Source organism: Otolemur garnettii, unplaced genomic scaffold, assembly GCF_000181295.1.
Source record: "Otolemur garnettii isolate 467f Iridium unplaced genomic scaffold, OtoGar3 scaffold00001, whole genome shotgun sequence".
Classification (NCBI taxonomy): domain Eukaryota; kingdom Metazoa; phylum Chordata; class Mammalia; order Primates; family Galagidae; genus Otolemur; species Otolemur garnettii.
Window position 1 is genome coordinate 71018713 of NW_003852396.1, and position 12197 is coordinate 71030909.

Sequence of the window (12197 nt, forward strand, 5' to 3'; positions counted from 1 at the left end):
CCCATCTCACTTGTGCCCCAGGAAAGCCAGGCCCTTGCTGCACAGAACAGCTTTATGAAGGGTCGCCGTCACAGGTGTGCGTCATAGTAATACTCAGCCATGTCTGGCCCGTCCCGCTTGCGCTGCTGGGCCTGGGAGAGGAGGGGCCGAGGCCCTCGAGGCCCTCGTGGCCATGGGTGCTTGGGCCGGACCCCATAGTCTAAGAGAGAAAAGAGGCTGTGAGTGGGAGAAGCTGGTTTTGAACTGAAGCCGCCCTGGGACAGATGCTGTTTGGGGTGGTAAGAGGCTGCACCTAGGTGAGAGGGTGAGGGGCAGGTAGGGGTGAGGTCCTACCATCCACCAGTCCAGCAAGCGGCTGTGAGAGTTCCAGGGGGGCTGAAAATTCCTCAGGAACAGATCGCTGAGACCTGTGGGCGACATTGGGGGTGCTCAGCACTGCCCCCAAAGGCCACTGCCACCTCCTTATGAGCAGAGGAACAGCCCAGGTGGAGGGATTCAGCAAGTCTCCCTGAGCCCTCTGCACCCTGGGAATTACCTCAGGGGCTGGGGGCGAAGGAGTGTAGCTGCCAGGATGAGGTAGAGGAGGAAGAGGCTGAGCCCAGCCCTGGGGTATAGAGCCCCCAGCATGGCGAGAACCATCTCCTGCACAGTCCTGGCCCCACTCCTGCCTGCCCCTCCCCTGGCAGGATGGAACCTGCTGCCAGCTCCCAGGGCCACCTCACAAAGGGCATTAGTTCCAAGGCTCAGCAACAGTACCGGCTCTAGGGCAAGACCAGAAACCTACACTGAGGTCTGGTTTTTATTTTACTGGTGCTGTAGGCCAAGAAGTGCCAAACCAGATCTTATTCTAGTATCACTGCCCAAGGGTCAAGGGCAGCTTTGAGAGTCAGATCTCAGTTTAAGTCCCAACCTTGCCTTTTGCAAGTTAGACACATTACGTTATCTCTATGTGCCTCAGTTTCATCTGTGAGGTGATGCACATAAGGCGTGCAGGCCTGGCACACAGCAAGCCCCCACAGAGGTCACTGACTCCTCACCTCCCAGAGCCCCATCATTCCCAGTCAGCCTGCCCCCGCCTTCCTGTCCCCCCACCTCCCGCCCCTCTCACTGGCCTCTCAGCAGTCCTGGAAATGTCCTGCCAGTTGAAAAACCACTTAGGCCTGACTGGCTCAGGGTCCACTGGGAAAGGAGCCTCATGAATCCTTGTATCCTGCTCTGAGAGCCTTTCCCACCTGGGCTCCCCACAGCCTAGAACAGCCTGGCCCAGGGGCTGCACGTGCCCTGTTGCCAGCCAGCACTGAGGCTGGCAGAGGGTTTCTATATTAGGAGGCAGAACTCTGGACCTATCCCTACAGGATGAGCTTCAGGAGAGCAAGGATAGTTCTGTTCACTGCGTGGTCCCCAGCACTGGGTGCTGCTTACTGAGCAGATACCACAGGATGGTATTCTGAAGGCTGTCCCTTGGAGGCAAAGCTATGGCTACCACTGGCAGGCCCTTTGGTTCCTGGTTCTGACTAGGCAGCCAGGCCCAGGCCTCTTGTGAACACAGGTGTGGTTCCTCACTTCAGAACCATGACAAGCTGTGAAAACAAAATCCCTGGCCCCACTCCAGATCTGTGGAGTCAGAATCTGAGGCCAAGCCCAGGGATCTGTGGCTCTGGTAATCCAGTTGATTCAGAGACAGCTGGTTGGTCCAGCCATTCTCCTCTTAAGTGCTGTTAACAATCCTGGGTCCTGGCTCGGCACCTGTGTCTCAAGCGGCTAAGGTGCCAGCCACACACACCTGAGCTGGCAGGTTTAAATCTAGCCCAGGCCCTCCAAACAACAATGATGGCTGCAACCAAAAAATAGCCAGGTGTTGTGGCAGGCACCTATGGTCCCAGTTACTTGGGAGGTGGAGGCAGACAATCGCTTGAGCCCAGGAGCTGCAGGTTGCTGTGAGATGTGATGCCATGGGACTCTACTCAGGGTGGCAGCTCAAGGCTCTGTCTAAAAAAAAAAAAAAAAATTCTGGGTCCTCAAGTGGCCTCATTCATACTCCTGGTCCACAGTATAGGTACTCCCTGGGTTACCAGATGAGATAGGTTCATTAGGTTTGTTCTTAAGTTTAATTTGTATATAAGTTGGAACAGATACATTTACCTATTATCTGTAAGTCTCTATTTGTAAGTGTGCATTGTATGTTAGTCGGATGTTTGTGACTCAGAACTTCCTGTATCCCCAAGGCTAACAAATTCTAATGGTTCCTTCAGCCAGGTCCACTCCCTGCCCTCTGTCCACACACTAACTTGATCACCTCCCTTTATATGTCTTGGGGACAACTTGTCTCCCACAAACTTGCCTCAGCATGCTGGGTCCTAGGAATTCTGTCACCTCTGCCTAACTCCATAAGCCTTTTGCTTTCTTGTTGCTCCTTGTCCCTTGGGCGCCACCCTCTTCCTACTTCAAAAGTCCCAAAAGCATACTGGGTTACTCCTCATCCCTCTGCCCTGACCCTATGGCAGGTCTCTGCCTCCAGTCTATGGCCCCATCTTCCAATCTCTGCCCACCAGTCCATTCCACAAAGGCTCCTGTCTTCCGATCTCTGCTTCAAAGAGAATCTTCAAAGGCCCCATCTTCCAATCTCTGCTCCAGTCCATCTCATCCCTGCCTTCATAGACCAGGCCGAAGTTTCCTGCTTGGGTAGGGACACTGTTTGGGCCCTGACCTTGCTTTCCAGTCTCCCCAAATCTGTTCCTGCCCTTGCACCATCTCTGTGCACCACCATGACACTGCTGTGACACTGCCCAGGCCATTCCTATACACAGCTCCTCTCCCAGGCTGCCCATCAACCATCGACACATGTTCTAACAGTTTGCTTCAAAGCCTGTGTGAATAAAGCCTGGTGAGTCTCCTCACCCCTATCACCATTCCAGGCAGGGCCTCTCCCAAGCCAGACATCCTGTACACACTCCTTGTCACACCCCCAGTGCAGAAGTGCCTCACTCCTTTCTGACCACACAGCACATGGCACAGAGCCCGCTCCAGAGTAAGTGCCTGGAAACACTTTTCATATTAAGCTAAAGGTCACTGAAGCCAGAGCTCTGACCCTGATGGACATGTCAGCCCCTTCCCCTGCCCCATGGGTCAGGACTTGGGTGGCATTCCTCAGAGGCACTTGGGGAAAGCAGCATCAGGGTGAGGTGGCTCCACACAGGGTGCCTGGGAGGTGGTGTGGAATGGAGGACCTAGGTGTAGACAGAGATCTGTGGGAGCCTACGGGGCCACCTGTCTGGTCACAACTCCCGCCCGACCCTTCCCGCAGCCTGTGTTCTCTGAACTTGCATCTGGCTCCCGTTCTCCCCCCAGCTCTGGCCCCAGTGTTGGTTACTGCCTGACACCCTTTTCCTGAGGGAGAAGTCTTTTACTCTCCACCAAGGATTCAGGGCTGAGCCAGAGCTGGGCTCACCTTTTACCAGGCTTCATCACCAAGAGGCAGGCAGAGCAATGGCCTGGGGCTGCAGAAGCCCCAGGGCCCTGCAAGGGAGGGACAAAAGACATGCTGGGGAGCTATCTTTGCTGGGGCCGGTGAGTGAGCAGCAAAGTTTGCTCCATGGCTGCCAGCAGCCCCCCACGCTCCAAGAGTTAAGTTGCAGCTTCCTGTGGCCAGAGGAGCCTGGATCCCAGGGGACCTTCTGAGCCCAGTGACAAGGTGTGAGCTACCATGGCTCCATCATAGGAGGGGTCACACTCAATAGGATAATAGAGGGTATGAGTTGGGGGTGGGGGGTCCCTGCAAATGAGGCAGCTAGAAGCCACTGACCACCAACTAAACAGGGTGTATCCCCAGGCTGTGTGAGGAGCCTGTGGTGGAGGTGGGGGATAATTAGCAGGCATTCTGGACGGTGGTCACAGAGAGGCCACGTGCTGGGACACTGCCAAAGTCAGTTTTATTAGGGAAGAGGGGCCCAGGGGACTGACAGGCTGAGGCACCCCCTGCCCAGCACAGCACAGCATGCCGCCCTGCCCCACGCCCAACTCCCAGCATATCTGTCAGCCCCAACTGTAGAAATAAATTTTCTGCCAGGTGGGCAAGTAATCCATGAGTGGCCCTGCAATGAGAGAGGGGGACAGTCAGGATGGGTGGGACTCCACTCTGCCCTGCTCCTCCAGTACAGTGCCTTACCCCTGCACGCTGTGAGCCAGCTGCTTCTCCCACCCCACCCTAGGCAGGCAACTTTGTAGGGGTGTGATCCCCATTACTGATGAGGACCCTCAGGCTCAGAGAAGCTGGTCTAGAGTAGGCACCAGTAGGGCCAAGTCAGATCTCGTCATCCACCCAAGCCCAGCGGCTCTGCTGAGGTGGGTCTCAAAGCAGCCCAGTGGGCTTCTTCCCTGCCACACAATTCCCCTAGACAATACAATCTCGGATCGCTCCAGGATACTGAGACAGGAAGAAGGCTAATGGCCCAGAATAGTCTAACCATAGCCCTGCTATGGGACACCCTCCTTCAAGCCACCCCAGCCTGGCCCATGCCCTGGAGCTGAGCCTACCCAACCCTGACTTCTGGTTTCCTCTCCCCCCCGCACCAAGAATCAAGTCACAAGGAGACAGAGAGAGGATAGGGAGATGGGCCATGCATGTGACCACACTACAACCATCACACCCCACCCATGCTTACTCGCCACCAGGCCAATGCCAGGGACATGGTCAGCCAGCAGCTGCAGCAGGAAGAGGATCCTGGCCCTGGGGGAGGCAACAGAAAGGGAACCGGCTGGGTGGGGGTCCCTGCAAATGAGGAGCCTTGGAGAACCCTCTCTGAACCCCTCCCCCACTAAGCATAGGGAATCTCAGAAGACAAATGCAACTTTCTGGAACTAAGACAGAGCCCAGTCCCAAGGGCGAGACCTCTGGGGTCAGCTCCGGTCTCTGCCCTCCCTGCCAGCCCTAGGATCTTGAGCTCTGGGTACACGATTTACTCCAGCACCTCAGAGCCAGCCTCCCCCCACTTCTCCTTCCCCTTTTTCCCCTTCCACTGACATCCAACAACAAATGCTCCTGGAGGGCCACACCTGGAGTAGTTCTGGGTGGCATGGTGGTGGGTTCAGACAGGAAGACAACCCCACCCTGCCCTCGAGAAGTCCTGAGTCCAGCAGAAGAGCTGAGCCACATGGAAATGTCACAGACCAACAGAGAGCAGTCAGGACCGGGGAGGCAACATAGTGCTGAGGAGAGCATGCTGACTCAGAGGAAGGGGACAGGGTAGAGCCTAGTTTTTTTAACAGATGAGGGATTCCCACAAGCGCACTTGGGCTAAGATGACGATTGCTGATGATATTAAGGGAATAAGATATAATGCCAAGTCCTTACTCATCCCAGGCACTGCCATAGGCTTAAGTCATTTAACCTCTAAACAGCCCTCTGAGGTGGGTCCTCTCATCATCCCCATTTGATAGAGGCACAGAGAGGTCAAATACCCTGCCCAACATCACACGTGTGGAAGGCAGCCTGGCTCCTGAGGCCACACACCCACCTGTGCAGTTGAGAAATGAGAGAGATAACAAGAAAACACTATTCCCTGTGGACCTGCTCCCTGTACTTTGGGCAACAGGCATCTCCCTGATAGATTTCTCAGTTTGGGCTACTGCTCTGAGACACCAGGTGGGTTAAGTCCACAGGAGAGTGAGCCAAGCTGGGGGACTTGTAGCCTGGGGGCACCTCTGCAATTCCCATCACCTCATAATCCTCAGGTCAGCTGGGTACAAGGACTACAATGCCTCCTCTGTAAGTGCAAGCAATGGAGACTGGGTGTGTCCATACAGTATGTGTAAGTCTCTGGAATGTTTTCTCTTGCATGTGAAATAGGATTTGACTTTAGACTGAAATGAGCTTTCAAACTTGTATGAAAACAGCAGGAACTGCCAGACTAAGAAGTCACTTTCACTGAGGTAATATTAAATGCGATATAAGCTTACTTCCTACTCTCTCAAAAGAAACAAAGGTTGGATGTTAAATGAAATTCCAGTTACTATTGCAGTTTTTAAGCAGCTATTAGGTCCCAGACAGAGGGGGGCCCCAGGAGCCTTGTCTGCCTCACAGCCCTTGCTGCTCATGAGCCCCCTGTTCACATCACTGTCTGACCTCACGCAGTCACCCTTGCAGGCCTTGGGGGATTTGGCCCTGGGCCACCCCCACCCATCCCCGGCAGGCCCTTCTATGGCTGAGGCTGGGAGAAGTGGACCATCACAGGTCCAGGCCCTGAGCAGGCTTTGGGAAGAGGGAGCCAAAGCAAAGCAGGGAGACAGAGCAGGGGAAAACATGGATTTGGGATTTAGCTCTGCCACTGGCTCGCTGGGTGTTTAAGTTGCCCAACCTCTTTGAACATCAAGTGCCTCTTCTGAGAAGTGGGGATAATCCCAACTATTTGGCAAGAAGGTGTGGGAATGAGCTAGAGGCTGTGGAGAGCCCGTACCTGCCTCTGTCCTTGTGAGCCTCCTGGCAATGTCCTCAGCCCTGCCCTTGATGTCTCCTGCCAACATCCTTGGTGAGTTGACACTTAAGCACATATGGGTCGATGGCCTGAGAAGCTCATGGGCAGGGCTAGGCTGGCATCTAGTGACTGCCATCCAGACACAGTGGGTGTTCAGTGATCCCCAGACAGGAGAACAGGGGAGAAAGGAAGACACCAGCAGTGGTTGGAGCCCCAGGGCCCGTTCTCTGCCCTCTCTGTGGCTATAAGTAGGGGCTGCGTCCTTACTCAGAGAAACGGTCGTAGAATGGAGAGCGCAGTAGATAGTAGAGCAGCAGGATAGTCCGGCGCCGCAGCTCCAGCCGCTCCCTCTGGGTCAGGCCCTTCCTGTCACTCAGGAGGCTCAGGCTGGGGGGCAAGGGACATGGTCAGAGCCAGGGGTGTGATCTGGGCTGGGTGTCTATAGAGGCAGCACTGGGAGAAGCAGATGCCACTGCCTGCCCCACTTAGGCAAGGCCAGGCCTGTCATGGCAAGCGCAGGGCAGAGAGGAGCCCGCAGGCAGGCCCCAGCTTACCTGGTCACGTCTACAACACCAGACAGGAGCCACGGTTTCCATGACCGCTGACCCCACAGGCCCAGGCTGAGCACTGACGGCCAAGGTGTCAAGGATGTCTCTAGCATAGGGGCCAAACTTGGCCCACATCCCCCCGTTGATCCCCAGCTCAAGGTACCGGTGCTAGCCCCAGCCCTAGCCCATGCTAAGGATACAGTGCAGCAGTGGCCGTGCAATATACAAGGACTCTGCGATGGTCTCCTGCAGCCCAAGTGGGGTAGGCTTGAGGCTCAGCTCCTCATGGCGCTGCTGCAGCTGCTGCCGGCCCTCCCGCTGCTGGGGAGCTCCCCAGTGCCTGGAGGGCAGGGATGGAGCTAGAACACAAAGCGCAGCTGATGAGCAAGCCAGGCCCAGGCCGGGGCAGAGGGAAGGTAGACACTGGTGAAAACCAGTCCCTCAGGCCCAGGCAGACCCCAGCACCTTTGTGCCCAGTCCAGCTATGTCCTTCACTTACTATTCTGGAGGGTTCGCACCACTCGGTTTGACCGCTTCCCCACATATGACTGCTCCTGGCTGCCAGGGCTGTGGTTACCATCTAGCAGGGATAGACAGAAGGCCCTACCGTCAGAGGGAGATGTTTCCAATAAAGCCTGCAAAGAACATGTGTGCAGTAGATGCTCAGGGCTAAGGGGAGAACAGATGAGCCTGTATAAGTCTGCGGCTGAGTCAAAGAAACTGTAGCCAGTGGCTGTGGCTCTAAAAGAGACCTGAGCATTCTGCAGCCCTCACTTCCCTGGGAAAAGATCAGCAGTATCTGAGGCCAGACCCAGCCAAAACCCCAGGCTTCCCAGGACTGGAGCACCAGGGAGGTCATATCTGCTCAATTCTTTGCTTTCAACATCACCATGATGAGAACCATTTCCACCAAGGTCAGGAAAATGAGGCTTAGAGGCTGACAACAGGTGCTAGGTGCCCTGCCTCTTCAGGCTACAGCTCTAAATGCAGAAGCAGGTCCAGAGACGAGTTTGAAAGACCCCACATCCTGCTGCTGCTCTGTCCCTCTCCCTGCAAACCCCAAAAATGAAGGACTCTCTATCAGAAGTCCTGAGTTCAAGTGCCAAATTCATCCATAACCCAATCTTTTTTTTCTCTTCTCTGCAGAATATAGGGTGATGAGAACAAAAATCAGTTGACTGGGCTAGACGTGCTCTATGAACAGACAACACTGTGTTTATACTGGTGGAGTTTAAAGCCACCAATTAGTCCCGTGCCCCATTCCACTCCAAAGTGGGGAAGCAGCTCACCCGGGGGCTGTGTCTGGGTCTCTCTGTCCAGCGGAACGATGGGGGGTGAGGTCTGGAGGCCAGCCTTAAACCAGATCAACAGGAACATCCGCAGTACAGCCCTAGGTCAGGGAGTAAGTCTGGACTACAGGGAGATAGCTAGCTGGCAAGAGTCAGGGAAGCCATGCTGGGCAGCATCTGTACAGTTGGCCTACATCACCCCCACCCAGGTCCTGCCCTCCATAGTCCCAACCTACTTGGCCAGCTGGATGAGGGCAATGACAAGCCAGCGGCCCACCTCGCCCCACACTTTGGCGGCCCCCATCTCCATGAACACCTCCACACACTCCAGCACGCTCAGCCATGTCAGCAGCTTCTGCTGGGACAGCGACTGCAAGAACCCAAGGCCAAGAGGTCAGGGGGCTCCCTGTAGGCCCAGGACCTCCTTATGGGGGAGTAGGGAAGACTCCTTTAACAAGAGATATGGATTCTCCTCTTTCCAAGCCTAAGTGTATAGGCCTGAGTTCAAATTTCAAATACTGAGTCTACCACTAACAGGCCGAGTGACCTGGGACAGCTCACTCCACCCCTCAGTCTCTTCAAATGAGATGGGGACACTAACATTTTCACACCTCACATAATAAGATGGATGGTTTGAGGTTCAGCGGGGCAAAGGCATATATCTCACACTCTGAGACCCATAACATGCCGTGTACATGTGGGCTGGTTGCTGCTACTTCATTTCTGAGTGTCTGTGTTTCCCACCCTCAGTTCCTGGCAGAATTCTTACCACAGGCAACTTTTTCCGAAACTCCTTCCGTAGGATCCCGTCATTGAGCAGCACAAGCAGGTTAGAGGCGGAGTACACTGAAGGGTAGAAGGTAGCCTTGAAGGGCTGGCTCTGCAGCCTCTACCACTCTCACCTTCCCCCAGAACTGCAGGGATCACCTGTCACCTACTGTGCTCATATACCCACAGACTATGTGGAAATCAATCTGCATCCCCACCCACTCAGCACTCTATACTCCCCAATATGATCTTGCATGAGTAGCTGGACCAAGAAAGGATGTCTCGAGCTCAATGACAAACTAGCTACTGCTCTTTAGGATAGCAATGACCATCCAGTTGCCCATAACTGCCCACTGCACTCCAAACAGCCACAGATGTGTGGTCCCACCTCCTGGCCTTTGCTCTCTCTGTAGCCTGCCCCTGGAAATCTAATTAATCTCTACCTTTCAAAACCTAGCTCATCCTTTCAGGACTGTTACCTCCAGTACCCAATGCTCCTGAGACAGTTACTGTTTGGAATTCCTGGAATCTACCTGGGAGATCTGAATTTGAATCTTAGTTCTGGGATTATCAGCAACTGTTCCCTTAATTGGACATGGAGGACAATAACAGTACCCACCTCATTTGAATGTAGGGAGGATTAACTGGCAAAGGCAGGAAAGGCGCTTGGCCCAGCACCTGACCAGTAATGAACACTCAATCAATAACCCCAGACATGTCTCTTGACTTGGGGGCATGGAGAGATCAGGACAGGGGACAACAGACTTTTGTCCGATTCAATCATAGCATAGGGTAATCTAATGGACAGCCTAGTACCTCGAGCTGTGGTGTTCACCCTTCCTGGGAAGCTTTCCCAGACCAAAGCCACCACCCTACCCATTCCACCATCCCAGAGCACGTCTCACCCAGCTCTGACAGCTCGTGCGAATCCGCGAATCGACCTGGGGAGAAGGTACAGAAGGAGGCGTCGGTGAGTGTTTGCCTCACCCTTCATCTTCGGATCCCTGACGTCTCCTCCCTACTCCCTACGGAAACCTGGACGGGACTTCTCAAGCACAGCGATCACTACGCTGACTCCGCAGGGAAGAGAGCCACTGGGGTCATAGGTCAGGGCCCCCAAGGGATGGATCAAAGGTCAGGATAGCACCTGCCAGCAGGTAACTGAGGCCCCGCACTGCTGTCTCCAGTTGGGCCGTGGCGGCCGGGTGACGAGTCACGTACTCCTGGTAGCGGAGGCACAGGAGCCGCAGCTTCTCCATCCTGCCCTCAGCAGCGATAGACCCACGGACCGACAGTAGGAGTAGCTGCGGCGCCCTGCTTCCTGCGCCCTCCTTCCTGCTTCCGGTCCTAGGCCCGCCTCTTGGTTGTTTAATTTCCGCAGACCAAAAGGATGGTGACTTGAAGAGCCTGTGAATCACCCTTCACCCCATCTCTAAACACCTCCCACTTGGGCAGAGCTTAGCAACTGCGGGCCTAAACCCGCCCCACGTACTCCTTCAAGTCATTGGCCAACACACTCTCCGCCCCCGACCCACCCTACGCCGTCGGCGTCCGCGCCCAATTCTTCCGTTTTCCTGGTTGGCAGACCTTGCGCCTGCGCAGTTAATGCTCTGGGAAAGCTGGGCGGCAGTCCGAACAGTTCATTTTGGAGAAGGGAGTAAGAGCCCTGAGTCTTCCCAGTAGAACACCGAGAGGCTCGAACGCGAGGACAGGATTTTAGAAGGCTGGGAGGTAGCACGTCCTTTAGGAAAAGGAGAGTCGATCAGACTTGGGGAGGCGCGGGGCGTCTAAAGGCAGACGGATTGCGTCTGAGCAGGCGCGCGTTTGCCCAGTGCTCCATTCCCCACCAGAGCTACTGCTAGGGAAACTGAGGCAGTGAGGAGTCCTCCCAGCGCAGGGTCGATCCCCTACCCAGCGCACTTAGTCCTCCGACTTTGGCCCTAGCTCCCGCAAGGACTGTGCCCCCAAGAGCTTGCACCTGCACTCCCACCTACAAAAAGAAAGCCCTGGCCCAGGCTTCTCTCCCTTCTCTAGGCCTCAGATTTCACCACCTATAAAATGGGGTGAGGGCAGATTTGATCCTTGAATTCCGGATTAATCTCAGAGCGCTTTCTGGCCCTCAGTTGCACCTCCCAGTTCTCAGCTGCTCCCCAAGGGATGGGGCGATTCCTGGAGATCTCTTACAAAAATGAGCAGCCTGCTTGGCAGGGGTGGTAGGCGGAAAGCAGCGCTTCGGGGAGACGGCCATGGATTGGCTGCAGGAAAGGGGGAGTGGCGTGGGTGGGGCCGCGGGGCTGCGCCTTTGAGGACCCTGATAACAGCAATAGGTTATTTTATCTAATCCGTGTCACAACCTATTACCTCCAGACGGGAAAAGGATCTACTTAGGAACTCCTAGTCAAAATGCGAATCCTGTTCTAGTCTGACCTCAGCCTAGGCGTTTTTAAGTATCCCACCTCACCAGGAAGCCACAACCCTGCCTTCCATTCCCTTCCCTCTACCACTACCACCATTCACTGCCTCCCCCAACCCCTGGCTGGGCTTAGTTTTCTTCTTTATCAGGTGAGAAGTTCTTCTTTATCACTCCCTACTCACGTCAAGGAATGAAGAGGTGTTCAGGGGCCTCAAGAAGGGTAGAGAGCTTGGAGAACAGAGGAGATGACCACAGGCATGGGCAACATCACTTTTTGCCACCTCTGGGTGCTGGGCTTACCCCCTTTCCAGCAACCTTGCCAAGTTACCATGAACTCCTGTTCATAGATGGGAAATTAGAAGTCCAAGGACAGGTAAGGACTTGTCCCAGGTAGCACAGCAAGCCATAGTGCAGGTCTTCCGTGGCAGATTCTTTTTTCCTGTTACCCATCATGGGACAAGTTAGCAACTGAGATTAGGACCTGGGCATCCAAGGCAGGGTTCTTTCTCCCTTTTGCACTCCCTCCATCCCACCATCAATAGTAATAAGTTTAGAGGGAGGCGCATCTTACACAAGAGTGAAAATGTAGCCATTAAGCTTATAAACTCACTGTACCCCATGACAGTATTAATGTACACAGCTATGATTTAATTTAAAAAAAAAAGCTTATAAACTACAAAAGGATCTTCCCCGCCTTTTTCTTTTCTTT

General features: G+C 54.5%; 2 protein-coding genes across 2 annotated transcripts; both read right to left on the reverse strand.

Annotated features, from left to right (window-relative positions):
- Window positions 1–13: 13 nt before the first annotated feature.
- Window positions 14–639, reverse strand: CUNH11orf94 (chromosome unknown C11orf94 homolog). Its single transcript, XM_003781261.2, has 3 exons — window positions 536–639; window positions 334–407; window positions 14–199 (listed from the first exon to the last, which is right to left on the reverse strand). Exons 1-3 carry the CDS (start codon window positions 637–639, stop codon window positions 69–71), a joined length of 309 nt encoding a protein of 102 aa, XP_003781309.1. The 3' UTR covers window positions 14–68.
- A 3268-nt stretch (window positions 640–3907) lies between these two features.
- On the reverse strand, window positions 3908–11031 carry PEX16 (peroxisomal biogenesis factor 16). Its single transcript, XM_003781262.3, has 11 exons — window positions 10223–11031; window positions 9981–10016; window positions 9077–9153; window positions 8544–8677; window positions 8308–8408; window positions 7518–7598; window positions 7219–7377; window positions 7025–7097; window positions 6738–6857; window positions 4662–4726; window positions 3908–4091 (listed from the first exon to the last, which is right to left on the reverse strand). Exons 1-11 carry the CDS (start codon window positions 10332–10334, stop codon window positions 4033–4035), a joined length of 1017 nt encoding a protein of 338 aa, XP_003781310.1. The 5' UTR covers window positions 10335–11031; the 3' UTR covers window positions 3908–4032.
- Between the last annotated feature and the right edge of the window lie 1166 nt (window positions 11032–12197).